This window comes from Urtica dioica, chromosome 1 (genome assembly GCF_054948205.1).
Source record: "Urtica dioica subsp. dioica isolate 48M chromosome 1, U.dioica_male_clone48M_v1_H2, whole genome shotgun sequence".
Lineage (NCBI taxonomy): Eukaryota > Viridiplantae > Streptophyta > Magnoliopsida > Rosales > Urticaceae > Urtica > Urtica dioica.
The window spans coordinates 5,536,669-5,559,491 of record NC_142756.1 but is presented as its reverse complement, the minus strand read 5'-3'; the positions used below and the strand labels follow the sequence as shown (position 1 = coordinate 5,559,491).

Here is a 22,823-nt window from a genome sequence, read left to right as displayed (position 1 = left end):
TATAATTTCGTCATTTTAGTTAAACAGATGGTATGAACTCGACATTTTTGAAAATCGAAGATTAAACTCGACATTTCACTAAAACACAGAGTATAAATATGTTATTTTCCCTTATTTTTGTTTCTTTTCGATTTATAAGTTGTAACTTGTTACTACACTTTAATTATAGGTTTGACGCTCAAGACTCGTGGCACTGTGAAGAGCCCTATAAAACGAGAAGCACGTCAGCATTCAAGAAATTGATGATGACTTTGTTCGGCTTGTAAAATTTCCATAAAGTATAATCAAGATTTGAAGTAATACATGATCGTTTGAATTAGTAGTCTTTAATACCCGCGTGGCTTTTTTGGCATTGAAATTTGGAAATAAATATGGGCTTGGATGTAGTCAAATTAAGGTGTAAAATGATCAATATGAAAATAGACACGGACATCACTTGCATTTAGTCATACTTAAATGAGTTAAAAATTGAGTTATAATTGAGTTAAAAATTGAGTTATTTGTAAAGACGGTTAACCGAGAAATAAATTAACAACGGTTTAGCCTTAATCATTATATCGCGGTTACGACATCGTCCCATGTTAAGTTAGACCTTAGAATTGATCGTCAACTTAATTTCTTAATTCTAGTTGAATACCTCATTTTTTTAAGAATTTAACTTTGAAATTATTCCTAAATTATTTTCTCCTCGATACTTTAGGACCAAAATCCAATAAGTCAAAATTAATAAATAAAAAAGTATTATTTTTATATATGTGCAAGTACAAAAACACCATTAATGATATATATATATTTAAATTTTGTTATTTACTTAATGGCCACAAAAGAAAAGTTAAAGATCATTTATCGTTTGTTATATGAGTTTTTTGTTTTTTTATGTGAAGTTAAACAAAAAAAATGAAAATTTTGAAATTTGGAAATTCGTTTGAAGATTTATTGACATTTTGTCTTTTTATTGACATGAATATCAATAAATCTTCAAACGGATCTGGAAAATTCTTTTAACAGACCAGATTCTTTGAAGATTTATTGACATCCATAAAATTTATTGACATCGATGTCAATAAATCTTCAAAGAATTTCTCATAATCGTTTGAAGATTTGTTGACATTCAAGTCAATAAAAAGATAAAATGTCAATAAATCTTCAAACGAATTTCCAAAATTTTCAAACGAATTTCCAAAATTTTCAAACCAAATTTTTTTTCTTCCCAGATTTCCCAAATTATTTGGTATATACGATGCTTTGGATGAAGTGAAATCGTGAAACACGTTGATATGGACATAAATCGCTCTCGCTCTCTGTCTCTTCGCCTCCACGTTAATTCCTCTTCTTTTCCGTCGTGATTTCTTCTTCTTCTTCTTCTTCTTCTTCTTCACTCAAAATGACAAAGAAACACCAAAACTCAAACCCAAACTCTAAAGTTATAGCCATGACAAATAAATCTAAATCATCGCCGATAAATGAGAGAGGCCAGAAACAAGATTGATTTTGGATGTGTAATTATTGATTTTCGTTTGGTTTGCTTGAATATTTTTTTCTTCCATATTTTCATGTTTCCAAAAAAACTCGTAATGTTGACAATGTCAATAAATCATGTAGATTATTGACGATCATATTAATAAACTAGACAGACGAAGTATAAAATAAAATAAAAAATGATATTTCATTGAGGATAGTTTTGTACCAACAGATATGAAAAAGTCATATTTTTTTAATTAATTTTGACATATTACATTTTGATCAAAAAATATTGAGAAGTCATAATTTAGAAATAATCTCATTTAACTTCGTTTTTGGACCGGACATCTTAACAAATGGTAACTAAACTCTACTTAAATTCAAATTGAGGTAAAACCGAGTTGGATGTGGAAATTGTCAAGTGACCGGGATATAATTTGGGTAATTTATAATTTGAGTTGAATTTAGTGTATTATAATTCTGACAAAATTGAACTCAATTATGAATTGAGGTCTTGAAAAAAGTGTCTAGGCTTTACACTATCTCAAATTGAGACGTATAATGTCGGCGAAATATCCGGCTTCTTACAAATTTGATTAGTGGGTTCACCATTAGCTATTATTTAATTAGAAAACGCTGTCTTTCAGTGATAAGACCAAAAGATCAGTACCACTTTCAAACATATGTCAAAGCATAACGGTACATTATTCTAAAAGCTATATAAAAGGAATGCATAAAAAAAAAGTTGGTGCTCCAAATAATCATTCTCCAACTTTTTTGGCATAAAGTAGGCAATTATAATTTGATGCTTCCATTATCATTATCATATTGATAAATAAATTTAAAAAAATAAAATAAAAAACTTTTTTTTTTTCGAAAACATAGTTCTCCACGATTTTTGATGTTCCGATGAGGATAAAATTGTTATGATATAAAACCATGGCACCAAAAAGACGGAGAACCTAATGATACACATCCACAACAACTCATGAATAATCGCCCTCGGCCATTGTGCAACCAGACGTACAAACAATATGCATAGGATATCTTCTTCTGTCCAAAGAAATATTTCATCGAAAAATTGCGGGGCGTAACGACAGAAAAGAGATTGCCCGTGTTGAGTGGATCAGGGAAGGTAGAGTGCCTCATTTGATCACTCATACTTATTCCAAAGCATTATTGGAACTTTCCCTCTTCGACGAAATCCTAAAGGACTACACGCAAGGGCGTTTAGAAAAGCTTCATGCTGGAGTCTACAAAGAAACGATCCAATTGATCAAGGTGTACAATGATTTTATTATTTTTTTTAATTTCTTCCCTAGCAGAATGTGAATGTAAAGGGTCTTGTACCCACGCTTCACAAATTGATCCTCTTCCCCAGGGATCCCAAATGAACATAAATACCCAAAGTATGAAACCCTCATTATTTATTATTATTTTTTTTTCATTTTTACGCAATAACATCATCATTTTAACGCTAAAAAACCTTAAATCTCGATCTCGTTACATTACATATATGAAATATTCAAGAGCAACGAGACGTTAACAATATTTTGGTCCCATAATAACAATGATAGTATGGCCGCAAAAAAAACGTAATGTGTCATTATCATGACACACGCAAAAATAAAACTCACAAATCCTCAATTACATGGAAAAATGGGGAGTTCAACCATAGTAGAACAAACCCACTTCCATATAATAGATCACAAAAACAAATTGAAAACCCTCACATTATACGACACGCATTTACGTTTTCGTCACTAAAGAGCGTGGCTATATTCTCCTCGGCCGCAACGTTGCTGCTTGGGGCGGGAAAAGTTTGGACAACATTCCGAACATATCCAGCTGGAGCCCTCTTATCGTAGACCCCGGCAATGTAAGGATAGTAGACCAAATGTTGAGGAATGTACGGCCAAAACTCGGCATTTTTTCCTGTGCTCTTCACCTTTTTTAACACCTTGTTCGCCTCTACATACCCGCTTACTGTTACCCTGCTTTGTTTCCGGTTCACCTCTACGCTTTTTACTCCTGTAATAATGTTTGTCGCAAAACGTGTAAGTTTTCGGAATGGCTTATCCTAGTGATGTACACAAATTTAAAGTCAGTTTGGTATATATATAAAAGGGAAAAGAAATAGTTCCTAATAAAGTTTGTCACTTTATATATATATATATATATATATATATATATATATATATATATATATATATATATATATATATAATTTACCTAGTGAATTACATTCAAGTAGTGAATCTTTTTTTTTTAACATTAATGCATATCAAACTAGGTAATTAAAAGATTCTCAATAATGCAATTAACTACTTTACCAAACACACCCTAAATGTTAGTAACTTAATATCACTGACTGGATAATTTCGTATTTTTTCTTTAAGATTAAATAATAAATTAACGATCAAATAGTTACTAAGTATAAAATTGTTGGGGCTACTTCAACAATATCTCTAAAAAGGACCAAATTATCAATAAATGTACAAACTATCACTACTGATTTTCGTAGTTATATACCCAGCTTTTCTATATAGTTATAGGTTTTTTTTTCACTATTTAGTTATAAGTTGGTCCCTTTTATTTGTTTATTATACCTCCTAACTTGAGGACCAAACTGTCAATAAGTAAAATCACTATGGAATACTTTATCTAAAACTAAGAGTTCGGGACCAATCTGCAACTAAATAGAAAGGTTATTTTTTATTTCAAGAACATAAATTTAAGATTATTGTAGCAAAAGAGCCAAATTGAAACTTAGCTTTATAGAACAGCCAAGGTTTGATTTTTATCGCAAACTAACGTACCGTCAACCAAGTATACATAGCTTCAAAGCTCAAACTAACTAGATTACTCTTTGTAATTAATTGGATCCCATAAATTAAACAACAACAAAAAAAAAGCCAAAATAAATAAATAAAAGGGGACACCCCATAACTCACATATAAAATTCAAATCTTTACATGTAAGCGAAACCAACGCAAACGGAATAACAAATCAAATCACAAAAAAATTCAATTACTCGCTAAACACGAAACAAACCATTCGACCACCTAAACCCAGAAAAAAAAACTCAGAAAAAAACCAAAAAGAAGATTAAGAAGAATAAATAAGTTTGAATAAATTGAAAGATGATTCATTCATCAATACAAAGGTACGGTTTTGAAATAAAATAATGGCATTCATGAATACTAATTTAGGGTTTTTGATCACGTTCCTTTGTGGATTAAAAGTTCCAAAATTTTGTTGTTTGTTTGGCACTACCTAATTAATTATCATTTAGTCATGTTCATTTAATTGTTATTCCTTGTGATTCATATGAAGGTTATGATTGTAATTAGTAAAATAGTCAAGTTTAGAACAAAATTCACAAATGCATCCTTGTATATGAATTTATATGGAGCATAAATATCTTATATATAAGTGCCAATATTTTTATGAACAATGTCAAATTTTAGCTAATTTCTAAAGAAAAATTGTACAAAATAGCCATTTGAAATTAATTTATTAGCAAAATGACCAAGTTTCAAATTTTCAGCAAAATTGTCAAAGTTACGTTGTCAAATATTTTTTGACACCAAAGATTATTTTTTTTTACAATTATTAAAAGTAATTTATTAGACAAACTTTGGTTATCTTGTAAATCCCTAACTTTTAAATCGACTATTTAGACAAATTACCTTTTTTTTAAACTATACTTACAACTTTAGTAATTTTCTTAGAATTTTTTTTTTACTATTTTCTATTTAATTTATCTGGAATAAATAATTTGTATAATTTTTTTTCTTTTATATCAATATTTCTTCTAGTTCCTTGAGGATGCTTCCGAATTAGTCTGAAAAGTGAAAGCTATTTAAATTCTAAAGTTATTTTGTAAATATCCGACAGATCTAAGGGCTATGATGTTTAAAAAATATATTTAGTGTATACTTTTTAGTTTTGTTTTTTTAGGGAACTTTTTACTTTTGTAGGAGTGAAGTTTTGTTGATTTATTCATTTCCTTAGTTAACTATAATTGCACTTGAACAAAGAGATTGGCTTGGAAATTTCAACCGGAAAGGAATGTTGTAAAATCATATATTAATATTTTTAATTGGTGAAAATTTTCGTTATCATTTTTGTTTATGCCAATATGCTTTTTTTTTTGAAGAAAAATTAGCGATGGATCAGAATACAATATGCCTCTTCTTCATTAAGTAAGGTGATAGGTGATATTAATGGTGTGTCGTGTGTGTGTGTGTGTATATATATATATATATATATGTATACAGTTATATATATGTTACTGAAACATTAATTTAAGAAGATCCATTTCATACTTTTAAAATATCCTAAAAAGTAACGTGTTCTACTTATAAAATCATATATATGTAAAGTGTAAATATTGCTGTAAGTTAGTATCAGTGGTTGAGCAATGATATGTATTAATGTATATATGAACATAGAAAATGGACAAACAAATAAATATATGTTTCGATAGATACTCCACTGTTTTCCGCTTAAGCAACATATTTTAACTGTGTGTGTGTGAGAGAGAGAGAGAGAGAGAGAGAGAGAGAGAGAGCTAAACATTTGAAGATGATTTCTGACGGGATAGTCGACAAAAGATTCGTAATATGTAAGGATGCTATTTTTATCTCAGATTTTATTGCCTGCACTACAAAAAAGAGTTCCTTTTAACGTATATATATGATTGCTTCTTTTAGAATCTATTGCGCGCGGTGCCAAACAGAAAAACCAAAATAACGCTTTAAAAAAGGAAAAACTTCAAACTGTATAGAAAAGAAAAGAGAGTGAGATACATGACAATACAAGAAAGAGAGAGTCAGCGATTTGGATTTATTACCTCTCATTTTGGTAACAGCGTTCTTAACTCTTCTTTCGCAGCCATCGCAATCCATTTTGACTTTGATCTCAACTGTCTATGATATATGTGGCACCAAATCAAACAAGCACAACTTTGTTCTTGCATTAAAACAACCACGAGCTAGCTAGATCGAAGTCAAATAACTCGAACAAAGTAATACAGCTTTATTTTTATAAATTTATAATTTAGATCGTTGGTTAGACTTTAACAGTTATGATTATACCTGCATTGGCTTGCGCTTGTTCCTTGTGCTTGTGACAGTGCAAAAGTTGGAGAGGTAATTAAGAGCTCCCATTTTTGCTTTCTTTGAACCCCTTTTTTTTTATGAAAGAGAGAGAGAGAGAGAGAGAGAGAGAGAGAGAGAGAGAGAGAGATGTCTAGTCCAATAAACATAATGTGAAGTGAGCATATTTATTATATATGATGATGAAAGTTTCTTTGGATGTAAAAGATGATGTGCATATGTTTGCAAAAAAGCACTTTTCTTATTAAAGTGAAATTATTGTTTAATTACCGAAACGAATTCGATTATAGGAAACAAAGTCTAGAAAATTTATTTGCTTATTGGAATCGTCAAAGTGGAATTGGTGGGAGCCATTTTAATTATTTCGCAATGAATAATATCAGAACTTATTGCGTCTAAAATTCGTTTAAGTTAGTGGCGTCGTATTATTAGTTAATTTGGGAAAAATATTATTCGCCTAGATTAGGAAAAGTATTATTCTTAGAAATATTTGTTCGATTAGTAATTCTTATGGAGTTTTTCTTTTAAAATGTTATACTATATCGTTTATTATAACAATTCGAACAACACACATACATAATAAGCACATCTGGTCACATGTACTATTTTGAATCACGGGAAAAAAGTGTTGTAAAGTAATCTATTATTATACAAGGTCTGTTCCACATAAATCATTTTTTTTTCTCAATGAATGTAACCTTTCTTTTCATTTTGCTTAATAAGAAGGAAAAAAAAAAAAGTAGCCCACAAATAATGACTCTGTCGATTGGTTCTATCTACATTAGAAGGAAAAGTGGGAGGCATTATTTTCCATTATTGCTATATTGGTGTTATTGTAAAAAAAAAAATAGCTATTCGAAACGAATGATATAGTAAAATGATCAATGTTTTAAGACTCGTTGAAAAATATATATTAAAAATATATATTAGTTAATAATATACATATAATTTCAAATATACCTTCAGTATTTTGTAAGTTTACATTGTATATACTTAAATGTTGTTTATTATTATATCACCTTATTCATATTGTATAGAGTAAATTCGTCTAATCACTTATTATTATCGCCATTCTTAAACTAGCTAGCATTTGTATAAAATAATTTTTTTCATTTAAATCACCACCTTATATATTACAAGCTACTATTTATATATCAAAATTGTTTACGAACTAGAATGGCCAAATTAAGAATAACTCCCTCAAAAGAGAAAATCATATTATCAAAAATTTTGGATAAATATCAAGTTTGTCAAGAATAATGGTTTAAGTCACAAGTTTTATGTTTTTTATGTGTCATGGGAGAAGTAAGAAATACACAAATAAAGTGAGTTTTTTCGTAGAATAAAAAAAAATTAATTAATACAAAAATAATTATTAATTGGCTATCATTTCAGAAGTTGATAAATCTTAACTATATTACTAAGAATCTAGTTTAAAATTACCATTTTTATAATTGTTCTATATTTTACTGCGCATTCACTTAATAAATACATTATTAGCAGTAAAACAAAAAAATAATACAGTTCCAACTAAAATTAATCTGGTTGAAGAACAAACAATAATATTTCAAATGTAGTTATGGTTTATGGGTATATTAATCTATTGCATTTTATTAAGTTTTATTTCATACCATAAAGCTCTCTTAATTAACCTATTATTTATTTTAAATATGTGCTAAACTATCTAAGCAAGTATTTTGAAACAAGAAATCAATAAAAACAAGTGATTAGAGTCCATTTCAGGACCTTAAGTAATAAAGAAAACAAACACAAAATTTATTGATCAAATAAAAATCCACTTTTTCTTTTATTCTTTTTATTTTTATTATTCGAATGGGAAGTTGGTCTTTGCCGTGTCTAAATAGTAGTCTCCTTGAGAGTTTTGTAAATACCAACTTTATAGACTTGAGTAAACAGCGATAATATATTAGAAATGCAATTTATTAGACTTGAGTAAACAGCGATAATATATTTATTTAATTTATTAAAACAAATAACATCAAATTCAGTACCTATCTAACCAAAGTCCAGCGCATATCAAACGGAATATGGGAACAAAGTTAAGAATTTTTTTGCAACTAACCGATTCTAGGATTTTTTTTTTTTTTTTTTAAGATTTTAGCCAAAGTTTTATTTTATTAAAATATAGTTCATTAGGTCGAAATAAATTAATTAACTAACTAAATCACTTAATATAAATAATTTCGGTCCGATGAACTATTTTCTTAATAAAATGAAACTTTGACTATTTTTTTAACAAAAAAATTAGGTAACTAGCTAATTAAAACGTTTGATATTGTTATATAATCAACGTTTCGTAAATCTTTGATAAATAGCCATAAAGATGACTGACATTCTTAGTTTGCACTTTCATTGAAATAAAATGGTGGGATATTTACGTGAATTTACGCATGTAAATTCATGGACGTGACTATTTGCCTAAGATTTAAGAAACGTTGGCTATATAACAACGTGAAACTGTAAATATAACTATATATCTAATGAACTCTTTTTTAAAAATGTGATCTATTGGACTAATGGCTTAATTGCCCCTAAAGATAATTAGGTGCAGTGCATTTATCATACAGCTCTTTCAGAATGCGTGAAGAATCTGTAGATAGACACCCCTAATTTCACACTTTCTTGACTACAAAATATGCCAATTGATAATCAACTTTGACCCAATTATAACAAACAAGTGAAAAATTATAAGAGAGATTACATAACTATAATATTTTGAATAATTTTCACAAAATTATAGACTACTTCATCAATGGGCGAAGCAAAAATTGTATTCACTAGGGCAAATTTAAAAAAATAAATTCAGGAAGGACAAATTCAATATTAAAAAAAAAAGTCAATTAAATTTGGACTAAAATATATACATTGAAAAAACTTTTAGCGTATCAAAAGTAAGTCTTCATTAGCGTATCAAAAGAAACTTGCATTGTTACTAAATTTATTATATAAAAAAATAGTTTAAATCACGAGTTAAACGTTTTTTTAGAATCGGTTATTAGAAAGATAAGCCATTTATTTAATTTATATACATTGTAGACACTAATTAGACATTTGTAATTGAATTTTATCTGAATTTCTTGGACAACGCAGTCATAGCAGCTTAAAAGAATAATCAAACGGACAATTTTCGAATGCGTAAGAATCTTACAACCTTTAAATTAGCATATTAGAAGATGCAATTGTTAGCTTGTACGGAAAGCACAGGCGAAAAAAAAAACACAAAAGTGACATATCTTCTTTGCGTATTTTGTAAAAAATAAAAGCCTAAAAGTCCGTAGAAGAAACTAGGTAATACACTAGACATGTCTTGCTTTGGTATAAAAGAAAAGGATTTGTAATGTATTTAAACATCGGATTGCTTTATTCGTCAAGTCAATAATAAGTATTATAAATAGCGTATGCAGATTATCAATTATGAAAGTATGGGGATGAGTGGTACGTAATTTGGAATGGGATTAGAAGTGAATGATCATTTGAATGTGGCTTCCAGAAAAATCCATTCGGAAAATTATAGGAATAATTTATTTAAAATGTAATATTTCTAATATAATGTATATTCTAAATTCTAACAAAAATATTATATTTTTAAATTATAAATAACTATTTGAGATTATTTTTCTTATAAATAAAACCGTAAATAGTAAACAAGTTAAGTAACGGTTTTTTTTTAAATGATAAAAAAAAATAAGAAATTACAATAAAAAATAGTATTTTCACGATAAAAACTTTAGACACGATATTCTTATAATAAATTAAAAAAAAAAAAAAAAAACATCTCCCATGCATTTTCCGCATATATTACTCACAATTCCTCGGCCTGCGCTCGTTGGCTCCCTTGCATGACATCGAACTCTGGTACTTCAGCAGTGGAAATTACCTCTGGTTCTTCTTTTCAAACCTAATTCATCAAATACTTTATTTATTTCATACACATCTCTTTTTTACAGTATGTTTTCTAGTTTACAATTTTATTCGACTTTTTTATATACTGTTTATAATAGTAGCATACTATCATTTAATGAGCATTTTCTCGTGTTTACAATTTCATTTAGAATAAGGGAGGAATTTTCTGAAAGTATAAAGAATGAACTATTAATGGAAGGTACTCTAGATATTACCACCGTCAAATAAATTATTTGTGACCCCTTGACCCAAAGTCGAAACTCGACTAGTGAGCTCCCAATACCGAGCACGTCGAAACTCGAATTGTCGACCCGACGTTGAAACTCGGCCCTCACAGCACAAAATTAAATTACTGTAAATGCTTCGACCAAGATACTCTATTTTCTGTCGATAAAGCCCTACTTACTAACCATAAGTTAATTTTTTTTTAATCAAGTAAATTTCAATAAATCAATCTGCATCTTCAAATAAAATCTTTATTTCATCAAAGTTCTGACTTGTATCTGAAGTAAACTCATGCGAATAACTCAACCCACTACTAAAAAGAATGGAATTACAGTGAGACTAAAAAAAATCATTTCCCAACCCTTTCGTATTGGCATAAAAGTCACTTCCGCGGTCACAAGACCTTCACCTTTTGCCGCTGCCATCCATTCCAGACCGCAGCGGCATCCATTACCTTCTTATTGGGAATTTGAGCTTCAAGTACCTGATCGAGTCCCACAACGCCGAAAAAAATAAAAATAAAAAATAAAAATAAAAAATTTGTCATCAACTATACTGTTTGTGGATCAACGAAGATTAAAACTGTTGTACTATCGATATTCCATGGCAAGTGTGGGGCAATGAAACATCTATTTTCGATGACTGCGATATTGAAGTAACTATCACATACATACCTCGAGAAATGTCCCTCGTCCGCACGGAAAGATTAGGGCACCTTTCACGTAAGTAATATCATTCACTTCGTTGCGTTCAATGTCGGTTCGATTGCTAACTCTGGTTGTGATTATCTTAAGCTCTAATATTTCGAGATTACCATCTCCATTCTTATCAACTCCGATTTTAGTGCGCGTACCTGGCCACCCCGCCAATGCCCGGACCTATCGAGGTTGTGTATGTCATGGCTGTTTCGGTCTCATTCAAGGAAGAGAAAACTCTTCATACCTTATTGTGTAGAACGACGGCCTCTTCCTCGAAGGAGAGCCAAGACTCTTCCGGTGTCATCTATTATTGGGTAGAAATAAAATTAAATAATGGAGAAAGATTAATACTTGTAATGATTTTTTTTTTATTATTATTTTTTTTTTTCATTTTTGTTACTTGTAATAGAGTGTATTACACGGAGCAAAGATATTTCCTACGTGAATAATTAAAATTGTTGATGAGCACATGTTTTTCATTAAACTAAATGATATAATTATCTAGAGTGGTCTAATTTCAAAGAAAATTCAGTTTGATGATGTCGTATAAGTGTAAACACGGAGTAGTACCTTTGGAGCTAAGGTGGCTTTTGAATCATCCTGTGGCCACGCTTTTTCCTTGGCTGATCCATCGAGTATAGAAGGAAGCTCACGAATCAATAGTTTAGCCCCTTGATAATATAAGGCATATTACGTTGTCAGAATCCATATACAGAAGAAAAATTTATTGATTGAAAACTTGTTGAACGGATTTCTTGAAGGCGGTGTATAATAGAACGTGTCATGAAGTAACTAAGCAGAACAGTGGTAGGAAAAGACTCTACTGTGAAGTACAACAAACCTCTCCTGGAGAATTTTACAAAGTAAAATAATATATATAACTAAGGTGTATAGTGTATATATATATATATATATATATATATATATATATATATATATATATGCCCACCTTCAGAGAACAGCAGGTCCAGCAACTCTGGTGCCTGCACACAATCCGGTATGACAATCAGTCAGAGATGACTTAAAAAGTTAAGGTAGTTCCTTAACATCTCTAACAAAAAATCGAGCCCGACCAGGATCTTCAAGCCATAAGACACATCAGTAATTAATTCGATCTATATTCAAGAACTTAAGTACTGTTCATTAAAAGGCTTGTGAAAGCCCAAGCACACCTTTATTTGATCATCAACATCCAACTTCTCACAGGCAATAATAGGTCCAGCATCTAATGCACGCACTGTGAATGCCACGGACACTCCTGTTTGTTTAACACCATCCTACATTACAAAATTGTGAGCACGTGGTTACACGAATCCTTACGTTTGGAACCCGGAAAATACAAGGGAAAGTGAAAATTTGAAGGAAACGGAAAAAGAGATGGGAAAATGATATAATTATATGTTATGTTTGCAGGTCATGGAAAATATGAGGGAAAATGAAGAAAGATAGTGAAAAGAGGGACATGAACGTGGGCCCAACATGTGTAAATTTGGACGGATTACGTTTTTCCACCCGATTTTCCGAAGAAAATGTAATACCCTATTTAGTTATGCATTTCCCCTCCATTTTACTTTCCTTTCCTTCAATCCAAACAACACAAGGAAAATAGGAGGGATTCCATTATACCCTAAATATAATGTGGACTTCGGATGAATTCCCGTAAAAGATAATTAAATGATAAAATTAGAACCTGCAATGCCCTTTGAACGGGAGCAGCACCGCGGTACAGCGGCAGTAAACTTGGGTGTACGTTGACCGTCCCTGAAATTGAGGATTAAGAAAAATAATCACTTTCACTTTAGCATACCTTAGATTTAGAATCCCGATTTCCTTTAAGAAACCCATAGATCTTTCCATACTTTGGAAGCTTCAATAAGTTTTAATCGTGTACTAAGATTAAGCCAACTGATCCCCACAACAAGTGCATGCCCAGACGTAAGTACATTATCCACACCAAAAAGGTAAGACTTGAAAAAAAAAAGGGTAAGACGTAAAAATGTCTTAATTAAACTTGTGGTCAACAGTTTGTTTTTTAATCTTCAAAACTAATCGGTCACCACTTTCCCAGCTTGTGTATCTTATCTTCCCACAGTCAAAGGTTGACAGTAGATGTAACTTTTAAGGATAATAGTTAAAGAGGTCAAAGATGGTCTCATGTCTATCTTTTTCTTCTTTTCTTTTTTAAGGAAAAGCTTGTGCTCTGATAATCAATTTTTTTTTTTTCAAGAAACTCAAATGTTATACAAAGCATTAACCAAATTATAGTGCTCGTGACCTGAACCCAACCAAAGGGACGCAGTACAAGTAAATCTTTTTAAATATTAAAAGAAGAAATATTGAATCATATAACAATAAGCTTCTTTGACTAACCCGATGGTGGTATCTTCAGAAATTTTCTAGGTAAAATATTTCCATAAGCCGCTGTAATGCAGAGTTCGGGTTGCAAAGCTTTTAAGTTTGACAAAAATACGTCCTGCACAACAGTAAACATCGAACGCCTTGTTAAAGTAAAGCTCAATTTAAAAAAAAAAAAAAAAAAGATTAATATCATCAGTCATCACTGCATAAGCATGTAGTTGATCTGTTTTTTTTTAGCCCCAGCCACATAAAAACTTACTGAAGTCACCACAGGAAACTGAAACGAAAGCGCTACGGGAAAATCAAGGGAAACAGAGAGATTAAAAGAGTCCTGAAGAAAAAGACACCTCTCCGGCCCGTTCAGGAGAGAAAATTAAGTCCGGGGAAAAATTTCTGTCGAGAGCGTACTGTGCCACCGGAGACGGAGTCAATTTTCTCCCCCGACCCCCTCTTGACGGTGGCTGAGTCACAATCGCTGCAACCTAGTTTTCACCAAATCAGTATCTAATTGGGAAGACAAATCACTGAAGTGTCCAGAAATTATCAAAGAACAATGAGAGTGTCTAGAAACATATTTAGAATGCTATGATGAGCAAGTAAGAGTGTTCTCTTAAATTTAATCATGCAGGCAAAGTTTTTCATTCGATATACCAGAAAATATGAATTCTGATTGAAGCATTACCAACAAATCAGTAAATCACCATTCCTTATGGTAAAATTAGAAAAATAATTAATTAAATGAATTTATCACTGGCAAGCCAACAATCTATAATCAAAATACATGTGAACCAAAAAAAAAAAGATCAACCTAAGCGATAATCTGAACACACCTGGGTATCAAAATGGCTCTTCTAGCTTATATAAGATCATTACGAAGAAGCGAGAAAGCATTGCGCCTAATTTACCTCGAAAGAGGATTCTGGAGAGGCTGAGGCATTGAGCAAAGCGTCAAGAACAGGCGTGCAAACCTGCGAAAGTGAAAATCGAAATTGAAAAGTAATAAAAGGGAATGCAGAGAGAAAGGGGAGATGATTTGAGTGAGCAGAACCTGAGGAGAGCCCAGAAAGATAAGGGACTTCTTCTTAGAAGGAGAAGAAGAAGAAGAAGAAGAAAGAGAAGAAGTTGAGGAAGTACTAAAGCAGTAAAACCGGCGAAGCATGAGTGACGAGTTCATCGCTCGCTCTCTGAGCAGTGCTTTGTCTTCGCTCGCTCGCTCTCTCTCTGGGAGTTGAGCTTTGGCAACTTTTTACAATTTGGATGCTATCCAAAATTATTCACATTTAGCTCACATTTTCTTAAATGTTTATTTTTTTTTCCCTCAAAATAATTACGTTTTGAAAACTTATTATTTACAATAATTCAAATGCTTACTATCTTTAAAATGTTTAAATTTGTTGGAAATATTGTAATAAAGAGTATTTATTATAATTTGTGTGGTTGATTTGTGGCTAAAGATTTAAGTGGAGTCTACTCATCGGAATTGATTAATTCCAACGTATTCTTATTCCTCGTTGCGACAGGTATAAGATTGAATATTTATTTGTCAAAATCAATGCTATATTGAATGAGAAATTGATGTTCAAAATAAGTTGAAAAATACCAATTGATTGTGAAGGAAATATGAAAGTGTTGTGATTAAGAGTGCTCTTACAATAATCACACGTGAATAGGGATGGCAATTTGACCCGTTACCCGCGTTCCGGCCCGTTACCCGATTTATTCGGGTCGGGTAATACCCGTTCTTTTTTGGTAAACGGGTAAACGGGTAATACCCGTTAAGGTTTTAACGGGTCCGGGTACGGGTAACGGAATAGTCATCCCGTACCCGGTTACCCGGGACCCGACCCGTTAACTTTTAAATATTTAAAAATATAATAAATTTTTATATGTTGCAATGAAGATGATAGCGTTGCAATGAAGATGGCCAAATTTACAATGAAGATGATCAATTTGCAATGAAGAATTTTTTTGTATTTTTTATTTATTTATTTTGAATTTTAATGTTCTTTATATTGTAGTAGTACTTTGATATTTTTCACCTAAATTTTATTATTTTTAAACTTTATATTGTTAATGGATTTTTATTTTATAAACGGGTAAACGGGTAAGCGGGTCTACCCGACCCGCTACCCTTTTTTTAAACCGGGTAAACGGGTAACGGGTCCAATATTTTTAACCCGCTTACCCGGCGGGTATCCCCGTTACCCGGCCCGTCTCAAAATCCGGGTAAACGGGTCCGGGTAACGGGTAAAAAATTATAACGGATACAGGTAACGGAATAAGTGTACCCGGCTTTACCCGTACCCGTTGTCATCCCTACACGTGAAAGAGACATGTGAACTTTGTGTGTGCTTATATACCAAATTTGGTTAAAAGAGTTTGAGTTCCCAAAAGTGACCCAATTTTGTAGAGGGGCAATGACTTAGGGAAACCCAAGTCCACCACGCGCGCTGCCGCACGACGGGCGGGCGGGGCGGGTTGGGCTTGGGCTTTCCCTCTAATTTTTCCTTTCGGATTCTATTTTAAAATAAATAAATAAAATAAAATCTTATTAATTTGGTATTAAATTGCATGGTTAAGGATGTAGCCGTGCATTAATCTGAAGCCTTCATGGCTGGTTTTGAATGTCTATAACCGTGCATTTACCATGCAGTTATAGGGATGTTTTGTAACGGGAATTAATGGGCAATGGTTGTAATCTTGCTTGGCCCATCCTATAAGACAGACTTGGGTTCTCATTCTGGACACCAACACCTAAAGCAAGTCTTTCTTAGCTTTCTCTCTCACTCTCCGAAATTGTTTGTTTTCTTTGTAGTCTAGTGGTAGTTTTCAGGCCGTAGTTCTAGTTCGCCGAAATCAAGCATTGTGGTGCAAAGCTTGTCTTGTTCCGTCGTTGTATCTTTGGAGACTTTCGCTCAAATAATCCGACACCCGTGTGAGGACGATAAAAAGCTTCAATAAGGCCGTTCAACGGGCCTCGACGCTTTCATTATCGATCACTTCCTCTTGTGTTTATACAGGCTAAGATTCATCCGATTTTGTACTTTATTTCTTTTGTTTAATTGTTTCCCTTTTTGTTTTCTTCAAATGAGTTTTTTTGGAATTATTAATATTTAATTTCTTGCAAATTGTCTTTGTATCCCGTCCATATTTTTTTTTTACTAACATTGCTAACAAATTTGTTTACATTTTTGGACAAGTTTTTACTTTTATTATTCACTTGTGTAATGCAAACATTAAAATAAAAAAAATTAAAAGATTAAAAAACTAAAAAAAAAATTACAAATGAAAAAAAAAGATTGGTGCAGGTTAAGATACGAGAAAAACTTGTATATTAAGAATTTCAAAACTAGTGGATAGATTTCTCATCTTCGAAACCAATGTTGATAAATCTGATCCGACATCTACATTGTATAAAAAGCAGTTCAACATATTTACCATTGATTGTATACCAGAACTCTAATGGAAAGTTCAGAGCACTCATTAAAAAATATAAATGAAATTAAAATAATACAAAAATTAAAGAAAAATTAGTCGATCTAAGCCACATCAAACGTTGCAATTGTAATATAACCAACGTTTCGTTTAATTTTCGAATCTAGCTAAATTTGATGACGTGTCATATTTATGTAAGATGATATTTACTATATTAGCCTTGCTTTGGTTTCAAAAATACTAGCTCACGTTTTGAAACTTGGTTTTGTAGCCGAATTTGTTATATTCGGTTTATATTTCGAATTTTTAAAAAAATTATATATTTGGCAAAGTTGGTTATTGAGCGTTTTTTTCTTTAATGAACATTATAGCCGTGTAAGCAAATACAGTGTAAATGTTCGTAAATTTTTGTTAATCTCCGTAGCTTTGTTAATTTCTGTTAATTATGGTAAATTTACATATGTGCTGGTAGAGCCGATTTCTTTCTTTTCATTTAATACGGTATTTTTGTTTTCCAAATTTATTTTCTAATTTTGAACGGGATTTTATCATAATTACGTGTATTCATTATCTTGTTTGACTTTATTCAATCAAATAAATATTTCATTTCCCTTTTAATTATATCACCGAATCTCCTATTATGAATTCAAAAAGCTGAAATTAAATTGCTGAAATTATAGCCGTGTAAGCAAATACAGTGTAAATGTTTGTAGATTTTTGTTAATCTCCGCTGATTTGTTAATTATGGTAAATTTTTTATGCATTTATTGCATTAAATTTTCTCTTTTAATTACATCACCGAATCTCCTATTAAATTAGCTAAATATCCAATTAAATTGCGAAAAAATTTGAAATTAATTGGCTGTATACAATTCAAACCGGTCAAACGTGAGCTAGTGTTTTGATCAAGTATAAGAAAAAGGATAAATTAGGTATTTTATATCCGTAAATTTCAGTAAATGGCTAGATTGCAAATTTTACCAAACGTTGGCTAGATTCCAAAAACCATGTTTCAAAATGGCTACGTTGCTAGTTTACCCAAAATTAAAGACGAAATGGTACTAAACTATCACCGAGCTATTCAAATATATGGGTGTTCACACATTCGATATAGTAACCTCATTAAGAAACGAGCTCTGTAAAATCAAAGGTTTAGTAACTACGTTTCTAAGCATAGAACTCTAGGATATAGAAATTTATTCTTACCAAATAGCAGATCAAATGTACTTGCGGTTTATTCTGATGACAAATCACATTTTGGTCGTTTAACCAAATTTTGTGTATATATATATATATCAATGCCTCAACTTATGGAACTAAAAAACTGCAGGGTCAGGAACGACAGTGAGATATCCGGAGCTGTAACTCAAATCCCTCAGTGCCTTCAAAATATCGGCTCGGAACCAAAAGAAAGTCCCCGGTCGGAGATTCATCAAACAGACTCCGAACGCTTTCGATTTCGCCTTTGAATCTCAGGGAGTTTTGCTTCCCATCCTTCGCTTGAAGGTCAAGAGAGAACTGGCTCCTAAAGCTGAGGGGTCCGATCTGGTTTACGCTGATCATATTCCCGAAATCATGTTTCGCATTTCGGACCAGAAACACGTCGCCGCTGTTCATCTCTTGAAGGACACAGAACCTCTCGTCGTGACCGAAACTAACAGAATATAAGTGATCGAACGAGAAGCGTGAGAATGAGCCGGAATGGTCGATGCTCAAGTGCGCCGATAACTGCGGTGATGGAGCGAGAAAGTCGCAGCCTTGGATTGGGCACGAACATGGCCCGAACTTGCAGTACTTCTCGTGGTCGAGCTTCATGGTGTAGTGGACTGGCCTTTTGCATCCGTATTTCAGATTCTCGCACGATTCTCCGATGGACTTGAGAATCTTTTCGAGGATGCGACAGCGCTTGTAGCTAGAAGCTGGAACGCAAATTCTACACGTACTCGAAGACGAAAAGCAGCCACTGCAAAGCATGTGCTCGTTCTCACACTGCACAAGAGCGTTACAATAACAAAATACTATCAGATTCGAATTGAATCCACCGAATGTGCGAGTTTCTGGGATTCATTGTAGGTAAATGAGAATTTCATATTCAAACTGTTAATGTTCATCCAATTTAGACAGGGATTGTTAAACATAGAAGATATATTTTTCAACATGATAACTCTAACCAGAAACATGTAGAAAACACCAATTCCAAACTTATTTTTACATTCTCAGCTAAAAGAAAATCACATTGTGCAAAATGTTGAGCTTGTACTGTATGAATGTATTATGTCAGAATTTCATACACAGACAGACACTAAAAAAATTAGAACGCAAATTTTGTGCGAAATTCTATATGGATGAGTAGATTCGATGCAAACAAATTATTTAAAGTAGAGCATAGATGTCATGTATATTTAGAAGACGAATCTAGCATCTATTTTGAAAATATGGTTTCTGTCAACTGTTATTATTAAGATTAAGAACCAGTTTTGTAGAGCTTAGATCTTTAAATTTGAAATCCAAAACGCCAGCGTTCGTACAGCATTTCTACGAAATTGCAACAAAATCCGAATCCACGTGAGTCCCAATCTGAGAGGAAATAGGAATCACAGTAAAGGTAAATACAGACGTCTCAAAAAGCATAGCTTAGGCTAGTATCTGATTGTTTATTCAGCTGTTAGTAATAACAAATCTACGAGTTTAACACAAATGCAATACTATCAACACCAATTCAGCTCAATCTGAACTAATTGAATTCATAAGAATCACATAGATGAAGCCTGATGAATCCGAGTAAGAATTTCAAGAATAAGTTTAACTTTATTGGAATTGAAGAGTAAAACGAACCAGATAAACAATCGGAATATTAAGTCTCTGGAGGCAAACAGAGCAATCGAAGAGCTCGAGGTCAGTCAGATAAAATTTCCGCTTGTTCTCTTCCTTCGATTCTTCTTTTTCCTCTTCTTCACCTTCTTCGTCAATTTTCACTGTTTCCGTACTCTTCTCGTCCTCAACTACCTCTTTTGCTTCGTCGTCCTCGTCGACCGCCTCTTCGAATTGTTGCTCCTCATCCTCGAATTCATCGTATGTTTCTTCGTCTTCTTCCTCTTCGACTGGCTGTGGTTCTGGTTCTTCGTCCTCCTGTGTTTCTTCAGAATCCATTCTTCGTCGCTTTTTTGGATCCAGAACATGGCTTTTCTCTTCTTCGCTCAACTCTATCAATTTCGCCATCTTTCTTTCTAGGATTTGGAGGAACTTTAGAGGGAAAAGAAAAGCTTTCAGATCTACATCGCGCGGGAATAAACTCCCGTACAGAGCACGCTTCTTTCGTTTTCAGATAGATGTGGGAGAATGGGCCTGGGCCTAAATTGGCGAATAAGCCCAAAATAAGGGAAATTACAAATATAATGTTTTTTCAAATGGTTAGAAATATTTTATTTATAAATGAAATTATAAACATTATATATAAATAGATCTCAAAACAGCGAACAAATTTAACCAACGGTGAACATTAAGAAAAATACTTGGAAAAACTTTATTTTCATAAAAAAAATAACTACTAGAAACAATTATCACCCCAAATACGAGTTGTAGGCTGGGTGTGGGTCAGTTTCAGGTAGTCGTGTTTTGTATTTTATAGCAAGAATAATGTGCAAAACTTTTACTGCGAAACATAGCAATTTTAAGTTGTTTATATTTCTTCATTTTTTTTATGTTTATAATTTTTTTTATTATAATTGTTTTATTTTTCGCTTCATTAACTTTATTTATTGTTTACAATTTTATTTCAGAAAAATAATTGTTTACCGTTTTAAAAAATGTATTTTTGAAAGGACTTAAATTGCGGAAATTTTCAAAATGTTGCACCTTAAAACCATTATATTACGTACTTTTCTGTTTTTTGTTTGCATTTCATTCCAATCATTCTAGCTTATTCACAGCCGAAACTTCTCTTAATGGTAAAGCTCTCAATTTCTATCTCAAAACTAGTGTGCTCTGGAATATCATCTTCTAGCTGAAGAAAGAGAAGGCTCAAACGTTATCCACACCGCCAAGTCATCTAAAAACTTCTCATTCTCATCTTCAATTATATCACTGATAATAAAAGGTACTCACTAATAAAAACACATTGCGGTTTTAAGGTTTAGTTCATTCATTTACAAGTTTGTGTCGATGATACTCATAACCATTTTTTTTTCATACCCGACCTTATTATTTACGTTGTGAATAACGAGAAAGAAACGCAGTCGATAAGTACTTGATTGAAGATTGTGAAGAGTTATTAGGAGAAGATGTAGACAATTACTTTGATTTATTGAGATGTCGGAAGATCAATTTAATCAAGTACGCCGTTTTATCGCGTATGGTTAGAGACGTTCTAACTGCTCCGGTGTCTCCAGTCACGTTTGAATCGGCATTATCCATAATTAGTCGTATTCTAGACCCTTTACGAAGGTTGTTATCTCGAAAAATGGTGGAAGTTTTGATTTGCACTAAAAGTTGGTTGAGTTCTTACAAAGATCACATGATCTTGCAGGAATACATAGACGAAGTAGAGGCTTTCAATGATTCAAAACAAGTTGTTTCCGGTAAGTTTTTATTTTATTATTTTAGCACCATTATATGTATAATTACTCACTTTATTTTATGCATATCCTTGTTTATTCTAACTTATGTTGTTTTATTTTAGATGATGGTGAATTTATTCAAACCGAAGTATCTTAACAAACATTTCAAAGTGAAAATTGATCATAAAGTTATAGGTATTTTATAGTCCGTGACTCGCTTGCTAACCTCAGCCTATAATAGGGGATTGGACCATGTATCTTGTTATATCATTTTTAATTATGTTAATGCTAGTTAATTTTAATATTTTTTGAAGTTTTAGTTATTTTCTAGGTTTCCATGTATATTGTAGTTATACTTATTATACCTACTTTGTTAGGATTCTTTTTCTATCAAAATATATTGAAGAATATTAAATTTAAAGGTCTTCACATCACACATGTATAATAACTGTATAGAGAATTATACACAATGGTCCAATCCATGGTGAAATCTCCCATTATAAACGGGACAAAAGGTGAAACTAAGATTCGCGGGCATAATAACAGTAACCCCCGATGGTAAATAAATAGAAGCCAACGAAATAAAGGGCATGGTAAAAAACAGAGTTTTCACCATGAAATTCTGACCCCACACTATCTGAATCTACCTAAGGCTAAAACCATATTGCACCACCAATCGACACGGAGGATTATAGAACCTATGAGTAAACAAAAATAATAATATCTCTAATAATAATATCAATACAAAGCTTTAACCGTTCACAATCATGTATTCAAATTGGGTCTGGGACGAAAACGCGAATCTAAACATGTTCATCGTCATATTAGTAAATTTTAGTTAAATCAATGCTTCTGTTTTTCCTCGGATTGAAAGTCAACTTCCTCATTGCCGAAGCCGATAAATAAAATTTAAAATGATCAGTACTTAAAACGAGAACGATACAGTTTAATAATACTATAATATAAAAAAAATATAAGAAAAAGGGAATATGAGTTTGTGGCTTGGTTTCCAAAGCGATACCATTGCTTGTTTTTGTCTTTGT

The 22,823-nt window shown here is 32.0% G+C and overlaps 3 protein-coding genes across 3 annotated transcripts; all 3 read right to left on the bottom strand.

The window, feature by feature from the left end:
* Nucleotides 1-2,927: 2,927 nt before the first annotated feature.
* On the bottom strand, nucleotides 2,928-6,727 carry LOC149406715 (heavy metal-associated isoprenylated plant protein 21-like). Its single transcript, XM_089608348.1, has 3 exons — nucleotides 6,564-6,727; nucleotides 6,320-6,395; nucleotides 2,928-3,492 (listed from the first exon to the last, which is right to left on the bottom strand). The coding sequence occupies exons 1-3, from the start codon at nucleotides 6,633-6,635 to the stop codon at nucleotides 3,191-3,193; spliced, it is 450 nt and encodes a 149-aa protein (XP_089464474.1). The 5' UTR covers nucleotides 6,636-6,727; the 3' UTR covers nucleotides 2,928-3,190.
* Nucleotides 6,728-10,964: 4,237 nt separating this feature from the next.
* Nucleotides 10,965-15,038, bottom strand: PDE194 (formyltransferase). Its single transcript, XM_089608354.1, has 11 exons — nucleotides 14,838-15,038; nucleotides 14,695-14,757; nucleotides 14,137-14,271; nucleotides 13,802-13,904; nucleotides 13,122-13,192; nucleotides 12,604-12,708; nucleotides 12,381-12,414; nucleotides 12,002-12,102; nucleotides 11,676-11,735; nucleotides 11,408-11,611; nucleotides 10,965-11,217 (listed from the first exon to the last, which is right to left on the bottom strand). Exons 1-11 carry the CDS (start codon nucleotides 14,961-14,963, stop codon nucleotides 11,128-11,130), a joined length of 1,092 nt encoding a protein of 363 aa, XP_089464480.1. The 5' UTR covers nucleotides 14,964-15,038; the 3' UTR covers nucleotides 10,965-11,127.
* Nucleotides 15,039-18,279: 3,241 nt separating this feature from the next.
* On the bottom strand, nucleotides 18,280-20,517 carry LOC149406713 (E3 ubiquitin-protein ligase SINA-like 7). Its single transcript, XM_089626240.1, has 2 exons — nucleotides 20,060-20,517; nucleotides 18,280-19,213 (listed from the first exon to the last, which is right to left on the bottom strand). The coding sequence occupies exons 1-2, from the start codon at nucleotides 20,441-20,443 to the stop codon at nucleotides 18,557-18,559; spliced, it is 1,041 nt and encodes a 346-aa protein (XP_089482366.1). The 5' UTR covers nucleotides 20,444-20,517; the 3' UTR covers nucleotides 18,280-18,556.
* Nucleotides 20,518-22,823: the final 2,306 nt, after the last annotated feature.

Coding starts and splice junctions, on each gene's coding strand:
- PDE194 (XM_089608354.1), bottom strand. CDS start 14,963: ATGAACTCGTCACTCATGCTTCGCCGGTTTTACTGCTTTAGTACTTCC. Junction 14,758..14,837: donor TCTTTCTGGGCTCTCCTCAG/GTTCTGCTCACT, acceptor TCACTTTCGCAG/GTTTGCACGCCTGTTCTTGA. Junction 11,736..12,001: donor AAGCCACCTTAGCTCCAAAG/GTACTACTCCGT, acceptor ACCCAATAATAG/ATGACACCGGAAGAGTCTTG.
- LOC149406713 (XM_089626240.1), bottom strand. CDS start 20,443: ATGGCGAAATTGATAGAGTTGAGCGAAGAAGAGAAAAGCCATGTTCTG. Junction 19,214..20,059: donor ATATTCCGATTGTTTATCTG/GTTCGTTTTACT, acceptor GCTCTTGTGCAG/TGTGAGAACGAGCACATGCT.
- LOC149406715 (XM_089608348.1), bottom strand. CDS start 6,635: ATGGGAGCTCTTAATTACCTCTCCAACTTTTGCACTGTCACAAGCACA. Junction 6,396..6,563: donor ACAAGCGCAAGCCAATGCAG/GTATAATCATAA, acceptor CATATATCATAG/ACAGTTGAGATCAAAGTCAA. Junction 3,493..6,319: donor CGCTGTTACCAAAATGAGAG/GTAATAAATCCA, acceptor ACATTATTACAG/GAGTAAAAAGCGTAGAGGTG.